The sequence below is a fragment of the Pleurodeles waltl genome, chromosome 2_2 (assembly GCF_031143425.1).
Source record: "Pleurodeles waltl isolate 20211129_DDA chromosome 2_2, aPleWal1.hap1.20221129, whole genome shotgun sequence".
In the NCBI taxonomy this organism is placed as follows: Eukaryota; Metazoa; Chordata; class Amphibia; order Caudata; family Salamandridae; genus Pleurodeles; species Pleurodeles waltl.
In genome coordinates, this window is record NC_090439.1 from 509,627,898 (window position 1) to 509,650,879 (window position 22,982).

The 22,982-nt window shown below is 45.4% G+C and overlaps 2 protein-coding genes across 2 annotated transcripts in view; one reads left to right on the top strand and one right to left on the bottom strand.

Moving 5' to 3' along the window:
• Positions 1-9,058, top strand: part of RMC1 (regulator of MON1-CCZ1) — a 219,715-nt gene extending 210,657 nt beyond the window's left edge. The window contains exon 20 of the mRNA XM_069220023.1: positions 8,853-9,058. Within this exon, the coding sequence (XP_069076124.1) occupies positions 8,853-8,932 (80 nt within the window). The 3' untranslated portion in view covers positions 8,933-9,058. The remainder of the gene's footprint in view (positions 1-8,852) is intronic.
• Positions 8,718-22,982, bottom strand: part of NPC1 (NPC intracellular cholesterol transporter 1) — a 313,228-nt gene continuing 298,963 nt past the window's right edge. The window contains exon 25 of the mRNA XM_069220022.1: positions 8,718-9,579. Within this exon, the coding sequence (XP_069076123.1) occupies positions 9,497-9,579 (83 nt within the window). The 3' untranslated portion in view covers positions 8,718-9,496. The remainder of the gene's footprint in view (positions 9,580-22,982) is intronic.

Here is a 22,982-nt window from a genome sequence, read left to right on the forward strand (position 1 = left end):
GCTTGGAGAAAAATCTCCGGATCCAGTCTGACGCCTGGGGGAAAATTCTAAGGTAAGGAATCTGCAGCTAGAAGCCTCTATCAGATATGGGCGTCCATACACATGTTTACATAGCACAACTGCCTTGACAGGTCTGATAGGAAGGGCATTGGTAGGGTTTGGTCCTGCAGGACTTTTTGATATGAGCCGTTCCACTTACCTGCTACCTTGGGAGGTACTGCTTTGGTATCTATTTTAAAGGTGAGAAATCTGCGGTTAGAGGTATCTATCAGAAGAACCTTTGATAACATTAGTTCTGATGGATACTCTGTCTAACCACAGATTCCTCACTGCCCACCTGCCATGCAGGGGTGGAGCATTTATGTGGCTCCATCGTCACTTGTGGGGCAGAAGGAAGCCAACACAGAGCAATCTTACTGCTTGCAGGGGCAATGCTGTTTGGATCTTCCATATTCAGTCTGGTGCCTGGGGACATTCTAAATGTGATGAATCTGCAGGTAGACAGTGTATAGCGTTACCAAAGTTAAGCAACTGGCGTTTTCGGTTCATAGAATGTAGAGACAAATGCTCTGCATGGACTTGTAACGAGCAAACAGATGTTCGATAAAAAAGTTTTTAAGGCTGCTTGGCCTGATAAAACCTCCTCATGCAAGGATAACCACAGAGTAGTGTTTGAAGAGTGTGGGCTGTGTTGACCATGTATCAACCTTATTTATGTCTGTAATTGGCTTTTGAAAAGGCAATAAAACGTTGTTTGCAGATTGGCATAGTTCTTTCAGTGTAGTACATTAGTGCCCTTTTGACATCGTGTATGTTATTCCTTTTCTGCCACAGACACTGGGTTTAGGAAAGTTGGCAGCTTGATTGTTTTGTTTACATGATAAGTAACAAAACAAAAAAATTCGGGAGGAACTTTTAATTTGTTCTCAAAACTACCCTATCCTTGTGTATCTGTAGAAATGTTCCTCCAGGGTTAGTGCTTGCAGCTCACTAACTCTCCTGAGAGAAGCGAGGGCAACAAAGGCTGCATACCATAAGAGTGAAATGGCTCAAAGAGAGAGACCCCTTTAATCCTGTTCGGACTATATTGCGATTCCAGGCCGGCGCTGAAGGGGATTTTGGCGGAATCATTCTCTTAAGGCCCTCCTTGAAGGCATTTAGCCAAGGTATTTTAGAAATAAACAATATTCTCTGTTTTATACGACTGCAACTAATTGTGACCTAATAGAAGTGCATATCACTCCTGCTTTTTGCAAATGCAGTAAATGGCAGATGATGTCTTGAACTAATGTTGCGAGGGGGTTGGGTATATTTTCCCAAACAATAATGGCGAAATCTTTTCCACGCTGCAGCGTAGCAGGCGCACATTGTGGCTTTATTGCATACACTTCTCTGGGAAGTGAAGGTAATGAAACTCTTAAGACCTCATGTGTTAGATTTCTTGATTTAGCAGGCCCAGGTGCATATGGCTGAGGTGATCCTGATGATCGGTGAAGAAGTGAGGTCTCAACAAGACCTTCTTGTGAGAATGCGTTCAACATTTCTAGCAGCATGTAAAACCAGGGCAGTCTCACTCAAGTTGGCAGGATGAGGGTCATTGGTGCTTCATGCAATCTCTTTACAACATATGGGGTCCGAAGCAGTGGAGGAAAATTGTAGGCCATAGACAGTGGGTGGTGGAGGCAAAGTTTTTGCATTTTTCATTCTTCATGGTGGTGTGAGTGTGCTCCAGTTGCGGAAGTACTTGATGAATCATCTCCTATTCGTGGAATTGTTGATGCAAAGTAGCTGTCCACACCTGGCAGGTGCTCAGCTAGAATGAGTATATGATTTCACCCTCTCTTGATTTGGGTAGATATTCCCTGTGATGAACTTTAGGAGCCCCTGCAAAAGATAGTTTGCTGTGGTACATGTGACTTATTGAGAAATACTTCTACCTGCAGATTCCTTACCTATGAAAATCCCAGACACAGACTGGATCTGGAAAATTTTGCCATAGCTCTCTGAAGCCATAAGAGTCATAATGTTCTGGTTTTTCCACAGCTTTCACTGCTGGACCAAAGCTTCACTCTTACCTCGCATGTGGAAAGAAATTTGGTGCAATGCAGGTGAAAATGTGAAGTAAGGGATCAAGCCCTTTCGACAGTGCCCATTGCAGACCAAGCAGCCAACCTTATATTGCGCACTGCCGAAGGCCGTGCCCGGCAGGGGGTTCAACAGTGGGCCTGCGTCCAACCCCAGGCCAAAGTCCACGCACGGCTGGGGGTAGGCTTAGCTAGGTGTGGTAATAAAATAATACCTTGCATTAAAAAAAAAAAAATTAAAAAAAACTGGAAATTAACTGAAAAAAAACAAAGGTCCTTCATGGTGACATTTGTGAATTGCTCCTACAGGATGTACTAGATGTACTAGTTGAAAGGCATGAGATCTAGGATAGGCTGAAGAGTTGCATAATTTTTTGAGAATGAGGAAATACAGGTAATAGATGCCTCGGTCCTGTTGGTGTGGGGGGCATGGACTCAATCACATGTTTCATGAGAAGAGCATGTACTTCCTTCAGCAGCAGTGCCAGATGACCTTGAAGCATTGACAACAAAGTTGTATGTTTGGTGGAAATCCATGTAACCCCCCCCCGCCGTACTACCTCAATAATCCACTGGTTATTTCCTCCCACTGCAGCCATCTGTGAATTTACCATGGTAGTCACCACTTCCAAAGCCCTTGGATGCCTTTCTTGAAAGGACTGTTGCAGTTCCCAATTTGTAAACTGGCTTAATGTTCTTGCACTCCCTCTTGACTGTTGCTTATGAAAACCAGTTTTAGAGATTTGTACCTATGAGGGGACATTTGCTTTAGCTGTTTTGTATCCTCTTTGATTTTCTGTAGCATTATATCCACTTAGGGTCCAACCAAATGCTTTTCATCGAAGATGTTACAAGGTGGTGTTAGACTTCTAGTTTCAAGTCACAACCCTAAGCCTTGCACGGCAGCAGAGAATGATGCTGGTATTCATCTCCCACTATAGGGTATTCGAGTCTAGCTCGCATCAAATATCGACATTTAAAATAGTCTTTCCTTTGCCACTTTTCCTTTACCCTTTTGTGATAGGGTTTGGGAGGAGCTTTAGCAGTGGTTCCATCTCCTTCAATTGATATTTGTCATAACAGGAGAGCAGACCCTCAGAATGTGCAATCCTCCTAAGTGGCTGCTTCACTTCTATTTCTTTTGCCGGCTGATCTTCCTTTTCCCTCTCTTTGTTCAGGAGGGGCCCTCCCCTGTTCACAAGCTCGCTTCCTAGTTGTACGCACAACTAGGGAGTCTGGTTGAATGTAGCCTTTGATGTAAATAGGATCATCTGAGACTGGTTTGTATTGTTTTTCCACCCTAGGCGTGACTACTCTTGCATTAACTGGCTGTTTAAAGCTTCCCATGCAGGTTTTCACTACACCATTCAGAATTGAGAAATATTGACACACCTTTCAGTCTTACAGTGTTTACACAAAAAAATACTTCTCTTCTTCTAGGAAATGCAGCTTACTTTGCAATGTTCTGCTGCTCTCTGAACGACCCCATGGTATGCTGTGGTGTCATTCGGGAGGGAGACTATTCCCGGGTAGGTCTCTCATCAGAGTCTACATGATAATCTTTTCAGGGATTGCCTCTAGGTGGCTGGTCTTCTAGATCTGGCTGTAATAGGGTCTCTCCTGATCCGCGCCTCTATAGGAGTGGATTGACTTCTGATGTGAGGAAGGAGTTGGTAGTGTGTGTGTGGTAAGTCCAGAGGCTCGGGAGTTAATGGAGGCATTTGCAGTGGGGGACTAGTAGCCTTATCTTTGCTCTTTTTTGGAATTGGGTAAAGCTGGAGTTCCTCCAATATCTGCCCCCTCGAATTTGAGCTTTGTCTTTATCAGTGGCTGCAGTGCAAGTATTAAATCCTGAGGGCATGGGTGCGTAAGGATCTTTCTTTGCCTTACACTGGGCACCTTAGGGAACTTTATGGTTTTGAGGGGCTCACTATTCTCTGAGCTGGGTATCGAGGCTTTTTTTTTTTTGGACGGTTACTGGCGAAGTTTAGAGTCACCTTTGACTGGGAGGGCATTTGGAGAGTGACTTTAAACAAGTGGTGTTGACGTGGTGCCCTCCACCAGGGTCTTTTGTAGAGCTGAATGGTTTTCTTGAGGTTGAAAGGTCTTGGAATGGGAGCTGACCCCAAAGGTCGAAGCCTTTCGGCTGGACTCTGGGTTAGATGTCAAACTCTCTAGAGCAGTGCTCTTCCTCCTGCAGAGACCTTTTTCAAGGCATATCTCTGAGCTGGGGTCAAAGGATAACAGCTCAGGGAATAGTATTTGTCCTAATTCTCTTGCTAAACTGGAGACTCACTCTCTATACCTTGACTTCTGTGACCGTCAAGTTGGAAACCTGAGGTAGCTCTCTGCTTTGACCTGGTGTCAAGCCCAGTGGATCTTCCTTTTTGGCCTTCTGGATAGCTGCGGTGCTAAATATGTCCCTCACATTGCACTTGTACCGGAGCTACCTATTGTGGTAGCCCCAGTGCTGTCATCTTGTTGTTAAAAGCCTGGCAAGCAGTACAGGAGTATTCAGGAAGCAGGCACAGGTAACATACTCCACGATGATCGGACACAAAGTATTTTGTGTTACACCTTGGAGAAACTGGAAGGGTGTTTTCTCCATATCAAGCTCCCCTTCCCCCTTGGATTCATTCTAAACATGATCTGAGACCTGGAAGGCAACCCCTTTAGGGTGGTTCAGAGCGGAAAATTGCAGTTGCCAATGCTCAGTGGTGTTGCTTCTTCTGATGATGTTAAAGAGCTCAATTACTGGAGCAAAGGAAAATAGAAATTTGTCAGTGCGCCCCACAGCTAGAGTTGAACGTCCAAAACCAATGTAGGAAAAAGAGGAAAAAAAAAAGAACAATTGAAGGTGCAGTCTTTGTCCTGGTACATTGTGGGCTAAGAGGGGGTCATCTGCTATCTGGTAAACAAAAGTTCTTCAAACAAAAACAACTTGCCAGTGTGTGCATTCAACACTAGATTTCAGGAGTGTGCAGAGCATTTGTTCCTGATGAATATCATTAATTGTAGATTCCTCACCGTTAGATAACCCTACACTTCAGTCTCAATTCAGAATCTTTCACATCAGTGTTCTGATGTGCCACTAGGTGGAGCTGTGCGGCTCTGCGTTGACTTTATTCCACCCTGGGAGCATGTAAGTGCAGACATCAGTTCCTTTCTTTCTGCTGCTTCGATCAGGGATCTGGAGCTACGCTCCCATTTTTTCTTGTCAGACAAGTTTTTTTTTTCTGTTCTCCAAAAAACACAAAAACTAGTGCGCGGGGGGAAGGGGCGGGTGGTTTATTTCAGCTCTTTGGCACACTTCCAGTTTACTCTGTTGTGCATTCAGGCTCTAAGGATTCACATAGGCCTCCTTTGGGTTACTATTGGTGGATCCATTCTCTGTGCTGTCTGTACCTCTCAGATCCACCTTGGGTTCTGCACAGACTTCCGTTCTGGCACTACAATCTGCTTGGTCCCTTCAGTGTTGATGCTGGAGGGGGATCCTTTACTGATATTGATGTCTCACTCCCAGCCAAACTCACCTCAACCAAAGTCACATCCCGAATTCCGCCTTACACACCTGGTCCCCACACAGTCAGATTCAGACAAACACTGCCTCTACCACAGTGCTACACCAACTTTTTGCCTCTGACTCAAGTCAAAGCCAGCTATAACTTGGAGATGAAAATGAAGAGGATTTACCCCCACATTATAATGATGGCAACCTATAGATAGACCTACAGGAGGCCAGTGGGCTTGAGACGTCCTGTAATATAAGGTTGACCCCCAACACCCCATCCTCCACCAACAGAAGAAAGTGCTTCTTTTGCTGTGATAATATGTGCGGCTGAGATCTTGGACCTACAACTTCCCTCTCTGGATGTTAAACCTAATGAACTTACAAACGTTTTGCAGCATGAGCAAGCATCATCTGATCCCTTACTACCCTTTAATGAAGCCCTAACATCAGTGGGAACCTGATTTAAGCTCTGTTCTTGCTCACTGGTGGACAGGAAGGTAAGCCAGATGTCACAGACTGGCATCAGGTGACCCTTTTATTTTTTTGGGGGGGGGGGGGGGGGGGGGCGGGGGAATGATGAAGGACTCTACATCCTACTCCAGAGCCTGGTGGTAAAGGCTTCCTCAAGCAAGGTGCACCACTACCTTCTTCAAAAACTCTATGCAACCAGCCTCACCTTAGGTTGGGCAATGCCAATTGCCTAATTAGACTTGAGACACACACCTTCTGGGACATGGTCAGTGAGCTCTTGCCTGCAGTCCCTGAGGAGTTTTAGTGCTCCCTGGCTCAAATATTCAGGATGAAGCCAAAAATGTAATTCGTTCTGGGCTGGATATCATTATTAGCTTTGGATGAGCAGTTGAGACTCGTGTGGTACTCCATCGCTATGCGCAGATGAGGTCTGCAGGCTTCTCTGGAGATGTACAGGCATCCTTTATAGACATGCATTTTGAACAAGTTTTTTTCCAGAACAGTACGAAGCTTTAAGCTGTGGAATCTTTGGTACCAATACTCATCGACCAGAAATATAATTATTGAAGTAAGTATTTTTGTCTTCTGGGAAGCATGGGCATGTAGAGAGTTTCACTGGTTATAACTAGACCAGGTAAGATCTGCTCTGTTGGAATTAAATGTCCCCATTACTGAACTGTTCAAGGCCCCTGTTAAAATGTGGATTATTATTTGGGGTGGGTGACTATCCGCCTCAAGAAATAATCGCAAACCTTGTCATTATGAAACCTCAAAGTCGCTAAATTAACCTGCGCTCAGTCCCCTGCTAGCTATGGCACGGAGCAGACCGGCTTAGCTCTTAGAAATATGTGAAGTATTTATGCAGCACCAGAACCATAATAAAATAGTAAAAATTATATACAATAAAATTCCAAACCAAAGAGAGTAACATTTGATTTAAAAAAAAAGACAATTCCAATTTGAGGAACAGGAGATTACGATGTTTACATAGAAATAGTACCAAAAGAGCATGAGGTGGTAGTCAACGGTCATGCTACATCGGGACCTAGCCACAATTTGAGACTGACTGTGACACAGTGCAGGTCAGATACACCAATCAGATTTGCCCTAATCAAAGACTCAAGTCTTTTAAGTCCTAATCCACCACATGAGGACACCTGTAACCCCCCCCATACCCCTCCAGGACCTTAGAGGAGGCACTTAAAGACTCAGTGTGGCAGGTAGAGGACAACAGAAGGGTAAATTTTATGACAGGTTCCCTCTGGCTAGCTGGCCGCTTCCAGGAAAAGGCCTCTTGTAGCTTGTTGTTATCCTGCAACTGCACAGGTCAGCCAACTGACCCTTGGAGTCAACCTATTTGTACTGGGTTCAAGAGGGAGCACGTCAGTCTTTCAGAACTCCTCTCTGGTCACAGACAACAAGTTCAGTACTCTTCTCATCTTCCGAAAGTTCCAAAATGTATCTGTTCACTATTGGCAGTAGCAAGTGAATGGAGGTGCCTTCTGAGCCTTCCCTAACCAATGGGGTAAAGGCTCACAGACCCTGGCCTACCTACTTTTTTCAGTAGTTCCTAGTTGCTTTACTGCAAATAGGCCCAAAATGCAATATGTCAGGGCTGGTCCAAGATGGTGAATGGCTTTGGCCACACTAAACTTGGGCTTTGGTGGATGGATGTGCAGAGTGTACTTTAGTAATAAGTGTCCTACCATCTCAGCCACTAAAATCCAGTTTAGAAAAAACGAACTGTACCCACAACAAGTCCAGAGGCTTAAGTTTGGTATCACAAAGCAGAGTCCTTTAGCCACCAAACTATACACAAGAATTGCCTTGACAATCTATTCTCTCACTTCCAAGTGTACCCCAAGTGGCTCAACATTCATGTCAAGTAGCATTTGACATTGAGCTGTCAAAAGGAGGCCCACAACCCCACCCTGCATAATCTGATGAACTCGGGATTCATATCTGCTTATTCTGGTCAGAATATTGTTGCTTGTAGGAGGCAGTTCACACCTATTCAAGTAGAAGCACTGGTTAGGAGAAGCTGGAGATAGAATGCAAATTAGCCTCCAAGAACTTCAGAAAGGGAAAAGAAGGTTTCTAAAACTTTACTTTTCCTTAAAAATTATTAAAAATCCAACCTCAACATTGAATTAGGTTTAATTATTCTCCCCCCCCCCCCCCCAACCATTCATTGAAATGACTACACAGTTGTTGACAGATGTGGCAAAGTGAGTATTTTTGCTCTACTCTTCATTTAACCTCGTCATTCAAATGACAAAATGAGCATGAATATCCACAGAAATAAAGTGAGAAAGCAGGCCCGGTGTACTCGGCTGTTCTCATTTCACCAGTGCCCACCCCCATAGCATCCAGACACATTGCCATTCTACTGAAAACAAAATACCATGCTAAATCATTTCCTCTTAAAACATAACATATATTCATTAGCACTTGCAGCTTCGTTTAAAAATCAAACTTGTATGAGAAAAATTTGTCTCCAAATCCTTTTTTCAAAAGCCACAAAACAGATTGGACATAAGGGTAGTTATATTCATTCAAGAGCTATGAACTTATCTAAGACATGCACAATCTAGTAAATAGTTCTCGTGTGCCAACTTCTTTTTAACACAAAATAAACAGGACATGTTAACCATAATTAGACGAGCATGTTTATTATTATTATTTTTAAATAAAACAATGCAGAGTGTAAGATTGCTTAGGTTCATTCATAGTCCTTTCTCCTGACAAACTCCATCAACACCAACAGTTTTTGTTTTCTTTTGCAGGTGAACACTGTGAGGAACATATTGCTTTTTTCAAGCAGGTGTTTGGAGAACAGGCTCTCATGAAACCTACAGCTTTTTGAAAAGCGATTGCGGCTGCTCTGTCCAAAATGTGTATAAAGTTAATTTATTATAGCATTAATAAGATTTTTCCTTCATTACAAAATTCTGTACATATATTTGAGAATGCAATAAAAATATATTATGTATATTCAGTCTGTGACAATCCTTTTTACGGATGACGAACGCCTCCAGTCCCTCCCCCTCAATAAACAAATCAGCGGACACTGCATTGATTGGCATTTCGTTTGTTTAAAAAAAACTATTCTACAAATTGTGCGTCTGCTCGCATAAAGAAAAACCCATGTGCGCAAACATAGTTTAACTTTCTTCAACCCCAATGTTTTCTATAGAAGTCTTCGAGCTCTAAGGCGTAGCTTTTGTTGACACTGATATTTTCCAAAACAACCGGGTGAAGAGGTTCCTGAGTTGTAAAGTTGCTGTTTGAAAACGTAGCCCTGCGGTCCCCCCCAAGCGCTTCCCAGTGTCAGCCATCAGTGGGCCGCCGCGCTGGCTCAGAGCGCCTCCCTGTTTAGCGTCCGTGTAACCGCCGTGTCTGCTATTCTTCTGCCTCTTGTCGCCGAGGCCTAGAAATTGAGGAGTCGCTCTCGCTCCGTGCCTTTAAGCCGTTCCTGCGCGGCGTTGACTTTGGCTCGGTTTACTCGTGGCCCTGTACAGGAGATAATGGAAAGCCTTTGAGGACATCGCCAGGGTATATGTATCTTCTTCATCGCATACTAGATTAAAATGACTTTGTTTCTTCAAATGAACTACAGTTACGAGGTACAGGTTTTATTATTGCTCTGTTGATTTTTTTAATCTATATTGAAGAGGCCAAACACAGACTTTATGAACCCACTGTGGCAGAGGGGCAGCGCTAGGGAAGTGGCTAATGGTCATTCTTACATGCGGCTGACATACATGACATTCACTTCCAATACTCATCGCGCCGCCACCGTAAGTAACTCAACACGGCACTCCTACTTTCAATGGTACATAACTTATCACTTCTCAGGAGAGCTCTGCAGGTCTGCCACACTTTACCTACAAACTGGAAGACAACACACTTCAATACATTACCAGCAGCTCAAATAATACTAGCTCCTCCCATTCAGCACCCACGTATCTTCCCAAACTTGCATAGCCCCTATAGACCACCTGCTCTGTGCCACACAACAGCTCATATCCTTGTCCACTCTTCAAGGGGTGGTGTAACAGCAGCCTCGTTTCTGGCCAAATTTATGTTTGAAACTGGAAATCCTTGTAATAAGTAGTTTTTGTTAGAGCCCAGCTGCGTCTCTTGTACCCTGCTGTAAATTGGCTGCTGCTTCAGTTTAAGAGCCAGTTTATCGGTGGCTTCCAATTAATTTTCAAGATCCCTTCCCCCAACTCTTAATCAAGGGGCACTCCCATAGCGTTTGAGAAAAGGTGCCTATACACCCAATGAAAAAATCTTAAATTGCATCAGATAAAAACTGCCCTAAATCTCCCTTGAAAATGTAAGGGTCTCCACTCCCTCATGTCTTATAAGGTACTGATATTCCGGGCGCATCTACTGAGTTTCAATAAATCTCTACCTCTTATTTAAGAGTTGTCGGTCTGGAATATTGCTCTTAAGATGCACCCTAGTCTCAAAAAATCTTCCGAAGGGCAATGTGTCGGTTACCACTTCATTTTTCCCCAAAAGATTCCATAACATCATGTTTAAGCTGGAAGTATCTGGAATTATGAGAACCCTTTAATTTCTATTTATGCTGCAGATATGCAAATGAGCTCATGCCATCAGTTGCTCAGGCCACATTTAACATCGATATTCCTCTAACGCCCGAATCCAGCCAACATAGTGACATCATTAGGTCCTGTACCTGCCAACAATGAGGTGTTTGGCGTTAGCTTTTTGGCTGCACAACTTCCTAATTTGGTCATCCCACATGTTGAGAGCAGTTTTAGTTGCCGGCAGGGTGTTGCGGGTTAACATCACTGCTATACAGGAAGTGTCTTTGCACTCATGATACTCTTATCAGTCCTGTAAGCAGCTTTGTCCAAAGCAGAAAAAGCCATCTGTGGACATTGAGTGGCCTGCAGCAGCCCAAATTATTGATCATTTTAATGACCCCGTCTAGACTCGGATCCGTGGATCACCGATGCATTAAGAGACTGGTGCTATTACAAAATGAAAATATGCCCTTCAATAAATGGCCTTTGACAGTTTGGTTCAATGATTTTTAAAAACAACGTAAAGCATGACGTCAGACAGGCAGAAAGTAATTGTGGAAAAAACTACTGCCCAGAATCCTATTAGATATATACCCTAGCACACAATCCGTTTAAATGCCATCTTCTAAAGCTCGAACCAGTTTCTACAGCAGTAAGATTCCATCTGCTAATCGTTCTCTGAAGTAAACATTTTCCATTGCTAAAGAGTTGTCTATTCCTCCTTGCTCCCAGAGGTCTAGTCCCACCTCTTAACAGCGCTCCCTCCACCCCCCCTTACAAAAACTGCAACTAATGCTTCCTACTCATCCCAGGCAGTCTGCAGCTGGTCCGCCTCCAGATCTTCACTGTGGGGATCTAAGGAAGTGGTCTTGTCCAATTTTACCTCGATCAACAAAGACTTAATTAAAATTAAGGTCAATGCTGTCATCTTTACTCCTACCTCTTTAATAGTTGCCAAATGTTGGAAATACATGGATTCATTTATATGCAAACTACCAACCTGTATCTCTACTACCGGCTATTTCCAAAATCTTGAAAGCCACAGTTTAAAGTAAACTCCATTACACTTTTGTTTAGGATACTTTTCAAGTAGGCTGTTGCCATCAAGCACGCTACCAAATCCATCCCGATAGCGGGATTGGATGATATCTGCCACTGTGAGACCAGGGAGGACCAGCTGCCTTTTATATCACCTTCCACTCAATTTTAATGTCCAGCTTCGAGGAACTAGAGCCGCGTACTGCTTTGTCTTTAATCTTCATCTGATAAAGAGGAAGCCATAGTTCTTGCCCCTTTTCAATTTAACTTTGGGAAGGTTTTTATGCAAGGTACCTCAAGGATCCTAACTTGGTTCAACCTTATTAAATGTGTACATAGTTCTGCTTGCACAACCTATTAAATCCTATTGATGCTCTTTTTATTGTTGCGCACAAAATACTTTGCTAGTCCTGCATCTCCACATGAATCCCTTGACTCAATCACATTTCCATTCATCTTAAAGACACTGCTGTATAGATGGATGCTAACCAATTAAATATAATATTGACAGTCTTCATTGTGGGTTATTGATGAGAAAGGTAGGACTGCAAAGGTCTGACAAGACTATGGGCAAACAAGTGCAGAACCTTTAAATCAAGTTTGACCACCTCCTGTTTTATCTTATCAAATCTGCAAGGCAGTGTCATCTAGCTACCTGGCCCTAATAATCTTGCTAAAATTACTGCCTCTTGCCAGTGAGAAATTTCTTACTCTGGCTTTTACCTCAAGATATTACTATGGAGATGAGATATACCTTGGCCTTTCTGCCATGTCCTTGAACTCCCCAAGTGAAGACACATCTCAGGTGTAGGAAGTTGGCTCTGTATGTACTATTTCAAAGTAAGAAATAGCATGCACAGAGTCCAAGGGTTCCCCTTAGAGGTAAGATAGTGGCAAAAAGAGATAATTCTAATGCTCTGTTTTGTGGTAGTGTGGTCGAGCAGTAGGCTTATCAGAGGGTAGTGTTAAGCATTTGTTGTACACACAGAGGCAATAAATGGGGAAAACAGACTCAAAGACAATTCCAGGCCAATAGGTTTTTATATAGAAAAATATATTTTCTTAGTTTATTTTAAGAACCACAGGTTCAAGATTTACAAACAATACTTTAAATGGAAGGTATTTCACTTAGGAACTTTGAATTAGCAAAATAGCATATACAGCTTTTTGCCATTTGTGTGAAAACTATTTTAAAACTAGACACTTAGTGCAATTTTCAACAGTCCCTGGGGGAGGTAAGTGTTTGTTAGATTTGCAGGTAAGTAAACAACCTACAGGGTTCAAAGTTGGGTCCAAGGTAGCCCACCGTTGGGGGTTCAGAGCAACCCCATAGTTACCACACGAGCAGCTCAGGGCCAGTCAGGTGCAGAGGTCAAAGTGGTGCCTAAAAACGCATAGACTTCAAGTCAGCACAAAAAGTACACCCTCAGCGGCATGGGGGCGGGGCGGGTGCAGTGTGCAAACAGGCGTCGGGTTTGCAATGGAGTTCAATGGGAGACCAAGGGGTCTCTTCAGCGAAGCAGGCAGGTAAGGGGGGGGGCTCCTCGGGGTAGCCACCACCTGGGCAAGGGAGAGGGCCACCTGGGGGTCGCTCCTGCACTGGAGGTCAGATCCTTCAGGTCCTGGGGGCTGCGGGTGCAGTGTTCCTACCAGGCGTCGGGTCTTTGAAGCAGGCAGTCGCGGTCAGGGGGAGCCTCTGGATTCCCTCTGCAGGCGTTGCTGTGGGGGCTCATGGGGGTCAACTCTGGCTACTTACGGGCTCACAGTCGCCGGGGAGTCCTCCCTGTAGTGTTTGTTCTCCACAAGTCGAGCCGGGGGCGTCGGGTGCAAAGTGCAAAGTCTCACGCTTCCGGCAGGAAACGTGTGTTCTTTTAAAGTTGCTTCTTTGTTGCAAAGTTGCAGTCTTTGTGGAACAGAGCCGCTGTCCTCGGGAGTTCTTGGTCCTTTTAGATGCAGGGTAGTCCTCTGAGACTTCAGAGGTTGCTGGACCCTGTGGAACGAGTCACTGGAGCAGTTCTTTTGAAGTGGGGAGACAGGCCGGTAGAGCTGGGGCCAAAGCAGTTGGTGTCTCCGTCTTCTCTGCAGGTTTTTCAGCTCAGCAGTCCTTCTTCGTCTTAGGTTGCAGGAATCTATCTTGCTGTGCTCTGGGAGCCCCTAAATACTCAAATTAGGGGTGTGTTTAGGTCTGGGGGGTTAGTAGCCAATGGCTACTAGCCCTGAGGGTGGCTACACCCTCTTTGGGCCTCCTCCCTGAGGGGAGGGGGGCACATCCCTCATCCTATTGGGGGAATCCGCCATCTGCAAGATGCAGGATTTCTAAAAGTCAAGAGTCACCTCAGCTCAGGACACCTTAGTGGCTGTCTTGACTGACCTGTGACTCTTCCTTGTTTTTCTCATTATCTCCTCTGGCCTTGCTGCCAAAAGTGGGGCCGTGGCCGGAGGGGGCGGGCAACTCCACTAGCTGGAGTGCCCTGGGGTGCTGTAACAAAGGGGGTGAGCCTTTGAGGCTCACATCCAGGTGTTACAGTTCCTGCAGGGGGAGGTGAGAGGCACCTCCACCCAGTACAGGCTTTGTTACTAGCCACAGAGTGACAAAGGCACTCTCCCCATGTGGCCAGCAACATGTCTGGTGTGTGGCAGGCTGCTAAAACTAGTCAGCCCACACTGGTAGTCGGTATGGTTTCTTGGGGCATCTCTAAGATGCCCTCTGGGGTGTATTTCACAATAAAATGTACACTGGTATCAGTGTGTATTTATTGTGCTGAGAAGTTTGATACCAAACTTCCCAGTTTTCAGTGTAGCCATTATGGTGCTGTGGAGTTCGTGTATGACAGACTCCCAGACCATATACTCTTATGGCTACCCTGCACTTACAATGTCTAAGGTTTTGCTTAGACACTGTAGGGGCATAGTGCTCATTCACTTATGCCCTCACCTATGGTATAGTGCACCCTGCCTTAGGGCTGTAAGGCCTGCTAGAGAGGTGACTTATCTATACCTGTAGGCAGTGTGAGGTTGGCATGGCACCCTGAGGGGAGTGCCATGTCGACTTAGTCATTTTTCCCCACCAGCACACACAAGCTGGCAAGCAGTGTGTCTGTGCTGAGTGAGGGGTCTCCAGGGTGGCATAAGACATGCTGCAGCCCTTAGAGACCTTCCCTGGCATCAGGACCCTTGGTACCAGTTACAAGGGACTTACCTGGATGCCAGGGTGTGCCAATTGTGGAAACAATGGTACAGGTTAGGGAAAGAACACTGGTGCTGGGGCCTGGTTAGCAGGCCTCAGCACACTTTCAAATGATAACTTGGCATCAGCAAAGGCAAAAAGTCAGGGGGTAACCATGCCAAGGAGGCATTTCCTTACATCAGGTTAACATAGATCTCTGCACAAGCTCCACTAGCCGTATTCTTTCTAAGTCTTATTGCATCTGTAATAAGGCAAGCCTCAATGTCGCCCACCAAATCCTTTCAACTTGTGGCTGCTCTAGACTGAGAATCTAAAAAGTTGGAGGTGGAATGTAATCAAGTTTTCTTGGCAAGTAGTTATTGCCCTGAGGTCTATGATGGTTGCATGCATGCAAACTATACCTGCACTTTGTAGGAGGTAAGAGATGGTGAATATTTTGGTGCCGAGTTTACTGGACCACTTAAATTAGCATTTTGCTGAGGCAGTCAGGGATGGCCAGGACGTTTTCATGCAGATCACAGCTGGCCTGGACACAATGGACTATGACTAGGGCTAGGAATACCTCAGTATCTTTGAGGAGGCACGCATGACTATGGTTCTTCCTTGCTCCCCCCTTAAGTCCGTTTTGACAGAAGATCACTTTGATATCCAACAGCCGCAGATAGAGGCCGTTCTACCAAAGGGAGCAGTGGTAGTGGATCCAGAGCAGGAAATTGGGCAGTGACGCTACTCTTGGTCCTTCCTGTTTCCCATGAAGGATGGTGGTCTGCATCTAACTCTGGACCTCTGGGTCTGCAGCTTTTACAAGGAATAGTTCAAGATGCTGTCCTTAACTCGCATTCTTCTGTTGTTCGAAGAGGAAGAGTAGTGTCTCATCCTGCAGTTGCACAGGAGGTAACTGCAATTCTTGGTAGGGGTTCCACTTACCAGCAGAAGAGAGCTATGCAAAAGTTTCCAGATAGAGTATGACACCAGGTGATATTCAAAAGCTGAGTAATCTGCAAACTAGATGGATTATCCACCCCAAAAAAATGTTACTGAACGTAAATAACCTTTTCTTCTTATCTTTAAACGTGTTGTTCAAGCTGTGTTTCTTACACAAATCAAGTGTGGCAATATCTTCTTGATTGGCCTTTACAAAACTAGGCTTCTACCCTTCAAACACAGACTAGTGCTCAATGATCTTCAATGGCTGATGCTCAAAAAATTAGCATACAAGCTAGCTTGTTTCACCTCTACAGTAGTCCACATACACACACTAAAATACCTCTCTAAAAACATATATATATTTTCTTTTCTGGTGAATATTCTAACTTCCCACAGACTGCTTTGTGAATATCCTCAGGTGCCATACTTAATCTGGAAACATTTTCCTTTGGCAAAAGCTCTCTAGTGCCACTGATTCCAGTCATAGCTCTGACCTACAGACTAAGGCCCATATTTATGAAAAATGGCGCACAACTGCACTAACACAGTTATGTGTCTTTTTTATTTAAAAAAACATTTTTAACACCATTCCTTAAAGCCATCCTTGCACCATATTTATGAAATGAAGCACAATGGTGCTAAGGAATTGCTAGCGTCACAAAAAAAAAATAAGACGCTAGCTGGTGGGGGTGTCGTTAGATGAAATGGCGCTAGTGGGTCAGAAATGAAGTTAGGCTGGTTAGCTGCAACATTTCTGCCGCTTATCAGCATAGCATCATTTTAAGACGCACAAGCAGCCAAAACATGACTCCTGTCTAATTACAGACAGGAGACATTACCACCACCCCAATGCCCACCACAACTACCCAGTGCCAGGCAGGGGGCCCCCCATGTAAGGGCCCCCCAATGGCAATCCACACACAAACACTTACCTGGGATGGGCTCACTCCTCCTGTAGTGTCCCTGTGGTGTGGGTGGTGTTGTTGCTGGGGCTTGGGGAGGGCATCTTTCTGCTCATTCCCTGGTGTCTCCCCATGGAAATGGGCCTACCTGCAGTTAAACGCCTGGTCTGATCGTTTTTGTGCCAGAAGTTAAATATGGTGTGTGTTTAGGGGGGGGGGGGTGGGGGGGGGGAGTCTAGCATCATTTTTTAGGACGGGAGCGCCTACCTTGCATCTCATTTACGCTAGGTGGGTTTGCGCATCCCAAAAATTGCGCTAACTCCAATATTTTGACGCTAGACAGGTCTAGTGTCAAAATATAAATATGGAGTAATGTTAGCGCCGCTTTAAAGCCAAAATAAATAAATGGCACTAAGCTTCCATAAATATGGGCCTAAGTCACCTAATGTGCTGCTGTTACTTTCTTACTTTTTGTACACACCAAACCAAGTCTTAACCCCTTCTGTGCCCAGGACGTAATGGTTACGTCCTGAGGCACAGTGCTCGTGTGCCCAGGATGTAACCATTACGTCCTGGGCACAGAGCCCAGAGGGAGCGCTAGCGCTCCCTCTGTGGGCTTCCCTCCCACCCCCCCAAGGCAGGGATGGAAGGGGAAGACCTTCCCCTTCCACCCCTGGCCCACCCCCCCTGTGACGTCAGCACACCCCGGGGGGGCAGAAACCTCTAGGCACCAGGGAGCATTTTTTTTTAATTTTTTTTTTTATATTTTTGAGGTGGGGAGTGACCCCTTAGGCAAGGGTTGCTCCTCTAGGGGGCAAATTATATTTAGGCCATTTCTGTCCCCTGCCCCCAAGGGGGACAGAAACCACTAGACACCAGGGAGGTTTTTTTTCCGTGAATTTCACGCAAGGGGAGCGACTCCTTAGGCAAGGGTTGTTCCCCTGGGGGGCAAATTTATCTTAGGCCATTTCTACCCCCTTTGGGGGCAGATCGGCCGATTTTCGGTCAATCTGCCCCCAAGGGGGCATAAACCACCAGGCACCAGGGATCTTTGTTTTTGCACCAACGTCACGCAAGGGGAGCGACCCCGTAGGCAAGGGTCGCTCCCTAGGGGGGTGGGGGGATTCATTTTAGGCCATTTCTGTGCCCCCTGGGGGCAGATCGACCTATTGTTATTAGGCCGATCTGCCCCCAGGGGGGGCAGAAACCTCTAGGCGCCAGGGCAAAAAAAAAATTGAGTTTTTTTTTTTTTTAAAGAGATGGGGAGTGACCCATTAAGCAAGGGTCGCTCCCCTGGGGGGGGGGGGGGGGGGGGGGAATTGTATTTAGACCATTTCTGCCCCCCTTGGGGGCAAATCAGCAGATTTTAGGTCAATCTGCCCCCAAGGGGGGGCAGAAACAACTAGGCACCGGGGATTTTTTAATTTTTTTTTGCGCCAATGTCACGCAGGGGGAGCGACCCCGTAGGCAAGGGTCTCTCGCAATTGGGGGTGGGGGGTGGGGTGGGGAGGGGAGGCAAATTTAATTTAGGCCATTTCTGCCCCCCCTGGGGCAGGCTGAGCTAGAGGCCAAAATCCACAGGTATGCACTTTGGAAAAAACACCTTTCGTGGGCGCTAGGCCTACCCACACAAGTGAGGTACCATTTTTATCAGGAGACTTGGTGGAGCGCTGGGTGGAAGGAAATCTGTGGCTCCTCTCAGATTCCAGAACTTTCTGTCACCGAAATGAGAGGAAAAAGTGTTTTTTTTGTCAAATTCTGAGGTTTGCAAAGGATTCTGGGTAACAGAACCTGGTCAGAGCCCCACAAGTCACCCCATCTTGGATTCCCCTAGGTGTCTAGTTTTCAGAAATGCGCTGGTTTGCTAGGTTTCCCCAGGTGCCGGCTGAGCTAGAGGCCAAAATCCACAGGTAGGCACTTTGTAAAAAACCCTCTGTTTTCTGTGAAAAAATGTGATGTGTCAACGTTGTGTTTTGGGCCTTTTCCTTTAGTGGGCGCTAGGCCTACCCACACAAGTGAGGTACCATTGTTTTGCTATTCTGTGTTCCCCCAAGTCTCCCAATAACAAGTGTTATTGCCCCTTGTCTTTCTCTACATTTTTTCCTTCCAAATGTAAGGCAGTGTGTAAAAAAGACGTCTATTTGAGAAATGCCCTGTAATTCACATGCTAGTAGGGGCACCCCGGAATTCAGAGATGTGCAAACAACCACTGCTTCTCAACACCTTATCTTGTGGCCATTTTGGAAATGCAAAGGTTTTCTTCATACCTATTTTTCACTTTTTATATTTCAGCAAATGAATTGCTGTATACCCGGTATAGAATAAAAACCCACTGCAAGGTGCAGCTCATTTATTGGCTCTGGGTACCTAGAGTTCTTGATGAACCTACAAGCCCTATATATCCCCGCAACCAGAAGAGTCCAGCTGACGTAACGGTATATTGCTTTCAAAAATCTGACATCGCAGGAAAAAGTTACAGAGTAAAATGTGGAGAAAAATGGCTGTTTTTTTTCACCTCAATTTCAATATTTTGTTATTTCAGCTGTTATTTTCTGTAGGAAACACTTGTAGGATCTACACAAATGACCCCTTGCTGAATTCAGAATTTTGTCTACTTTTCAGAAATGTTTAGCTTTCTGGGATCCAGCATTGGTTTCTCACCCATTTTGGTCACTAACTGGAAGGAGGCTGAAAGCACAAACAAATAGTAAAAATGGGGTATGTCCCAGTAAAATGTCAAAATTGTATGCTCTTTGCATGAGTGAGCTACAAACTCTTTCCGATCATCAACAGTACACCACCTTTTCCAGGATAAACTGATGTTGCAGACTAGGGCAGCACTTTTGTTGAACTTTGTGACACTCTTTCAAGTTGGACCATCCATCATTATCTGGCTTTCTTTGCTCCACCTCTCCCCTCGAAAGAGGAAGACAGGTGTTAAAAAAAAAAAAAAAAAAAAAAAGGTCCTGAAGTCTGACACATTTTCTCCTTGAGTAAACTCTGGACTACACTGCCTTGTTACCGTTAAGAGTCCAGTGCTAGAAGGGAGTTCTTGGCAATTGAATTTGGTGTCCAGTAGTACTATGAACCATGATTGCCATGGGACCACAGGAACCAGGTCTCCAAGTCCTCAACCACTTCTCCTTACAAGGAAATAAATAGTAGTATTTCTTCCTTGATGAGACTAAGGACTCAGTTTCTGCGAGCAACAGCTTCTCAACAGCATCCATAATTTCTTAGGGTATCTATGGGGGCAGAGGTAACTGGGGGCACTGTGCAGTACAGTTTTTCCTCACCAATGAGAAGTTCCAGGCATTAGTGATTTCTTCCTGGCAGTGAAATACACCTCTTGAGATGGTGCCATGGAGGGTTTTGGCTCCACAGGAAGATCCTTGAACATCTTGGCCTCAGTTCCAGCTGGGTGAGCAGGCCTGTTCTTCCTTCTGAAGCTTCTCCTCTTAGACTGCTGGATGAAACTCTAGAAGGAGGCTTCTGCTGGGGGCATGGAGCAAAAGTATGACCGCACCTTTAAAGACTGGAAGGCATTTGTAAGTGTGAAGAGCAGTGGACCTAACTGTACAGCACTCCTATTTGGCCTTTAGAAGGCCAATATATTACTTCTAAGCAAAGTCAGATGACGACTAGACTATGTTTTCCGCATCAAGATGTTAGATAACTTTCTTTTGGAGCTCTGGCATAGAATCTGAAGATTTCACTCACAATTACCAACACACTGACCTACCAGACTCCATGTTCCTCAGTCTCTCTTACCTTGTTAATCATAAATGTATAATATTTCTAGCATAGCCTGAGAGGAAGGAGGTGTACCTGTCCAACCTGTATCACAGGCGCATTCTGCAACTGACCAAAATGACATTGGGTTGACCAAATTGTACATTTTTTTTCTCCATATATTTCATGACATTTGCTCTAAATGTCCATGATGGATGACAATACTTTGCCCTTCACGTAAGAACCATATTCATCAAAGACTGTGTTGTCTTTGGGAACCATTTATTAATTGTCCAGAAATGTTCAGATTGCTGGATTTAAGAACTTCTTTCTTCCAGATCTGAGCAAATGTGAGGGCCTGGGCTCAATGCCCAGGAAAGGCATTGGGAGACTTATTACTGCCAGCAAAGCATAAAGTGTCTCATTTTCCAGCAGGGGCACATACACCTGAATACACAGCACTTCGATAGCCTTAGCTATAACAGTTGGTAGCACTTGTTTGTGTGTAAGTGCTATCTATCTATCTATCTATCTATCTATCTATCAATCAATCAATACCTGGTACAGTAACCACTGCCAATATCCCCATCATCCCGTTCGGCCAAAGCTCAACCTCACATGGGTCAGGACATTGGTCCATGAGAACATCACCCATCCGTGAAGTCCAACCTGGAGTGGTCAGGAGCTGATCTGGGACCAGCGGCCGGATTATACTTGGTAGGGCTGGTAGAGAAACAGCTGGTGCTGCTTCGTTGATCCAAGGAGAAGCCCCCACTATGAGTGTGTGCTTCACCTGAGTCAGAGTGAGAGGAATGGACCCCCAAACCTTCAATATGCAAGACAGAGTCCGAACTGAAGAAGGAAGAGATCATTGATGCAAAGGGTATAGTTGGATCCATAGAGAGGTAGGAAATGTTTACAAAGACTTAATACAAAGGGCATATGTATTTTACGTATTATACCTTCCCAGACATGGTTGAAAACCAGGAGAGAATTCAAAGGACATAAATTCAATAAGAGATAGAGAACCAGCACAGATTGGCGCTAACTCCTGCTTCTCCAACATCTGACTTTGCAGAGTGGTGTGTGATGCACAGCCTTAGGTATGGTGCCTTTCAAGTGTTGTAGTGACCTCTCCAAATGATTGCTGAACATGTGTAAACTACAAACGAGCTTGGTAAGGGCCAGGGACTTTACTGCTGCTTATGCTTGAGGGGGGTAGGTAGGGAGATACACCATAGGGCTAATGAAACACATCAGAACCCAACGGCGGAAAGAAAACAATTTAGCAATGGAGTCGATGCCCATGCACAATGGAACCGAAGAGGAAGAGTCACTCGATCTCGTGACTCGAAAACACTTCTTCGAAGAAAAACAACTTGTAACACTCCGAGCCCAACACTAGATGGCAGAAGTAATGCACAGCATGTGTGTAAGGAAATGCCTCCTTGGCATGGTTACCCCCTGAATTTTTGCCTTTGCTGATGCTAAGTTATGATTTGAAAGTGTGCTGGGACCCTGCTAACCAGGCCCCAGCACCAGTGTTCTTTCCCTAAACTGTACCTTTGTCTCCACAATTGGCACAAACCCTGGCACCCAGGTAAGTCCCTTGTAACTGGTACCAAGGGCCCTGATGCAGGGAAGGTCTCTAAGGGCTGCAGCATGTCTTATGCCACCCTAGGGACCCCTCACTCAGCACATACACACTGCTTGCCAGCTTGTGTGTGCTGGTGGGGAGAAAATGACTAAGTCGACATGGCACTCTCCTCAGAGTGCCATGCCAACGTCACACTGCCTGTGGCATAGGTAAGTCACCCCTCTAGCAGGCCTTACAGCCCTAAGGCAGGGTGCACTATACCACAGGTGAGGGCATATGTGCATGAGCACTATGTCCCTACAGTGTCTAAGCAAAACCTTAGACATTGTAAGTGCAGGGTAGCCATGAGTATATGGTCTGGGAGTCTGTCAAACACGAACTCCACAGCATCAATAATGGCTATACTGAAAACTGGGAAGTTTGGTATCAAATGTCTCAGCACAATAAATGCACACTGATGCCAGTGTGCACTTTATTGTAAAATACACCCAGAGGGCATCTTAGAGATGCCCCCTGAAAACATACCCGACTTCCAGTGTGGGCTGACTAGTTTCTGCCAGCCTGCCACACACCAGAAAATGTTGCTGGCCACATGGGGAGAGTGCCTTTTTCACTCTGTGGCCAGGAACAAAGCCTGTACTGGGTGGAGGTGCTTCTCACCCCCTCCTGCAGGAACAGGAACACCTGGCGATGAGTCTCAAAGGCTCATCCCCTTTGTTACAGCACCACAGGGCATCCCAGCTAGTGGAGATGCCCGCCCCTCCGGCCACTGCCCCCACTTTTGGCGGCAAGGCTGGAGGAGATAACGAGAAAAACAAGGAGTCACCGTCACCCCCCGCCCACCCCCTCCCCAGTCAGGACAGCCCCTAAGGTGTCCTGAGCTGAGGTGACTCTTACTTTTAGAAATCCTCCATCTTGTAGAAGGAGGATTGCCCCCAATAGGATTAGGGATGTGCCCCCCCTCCCCACAGGGA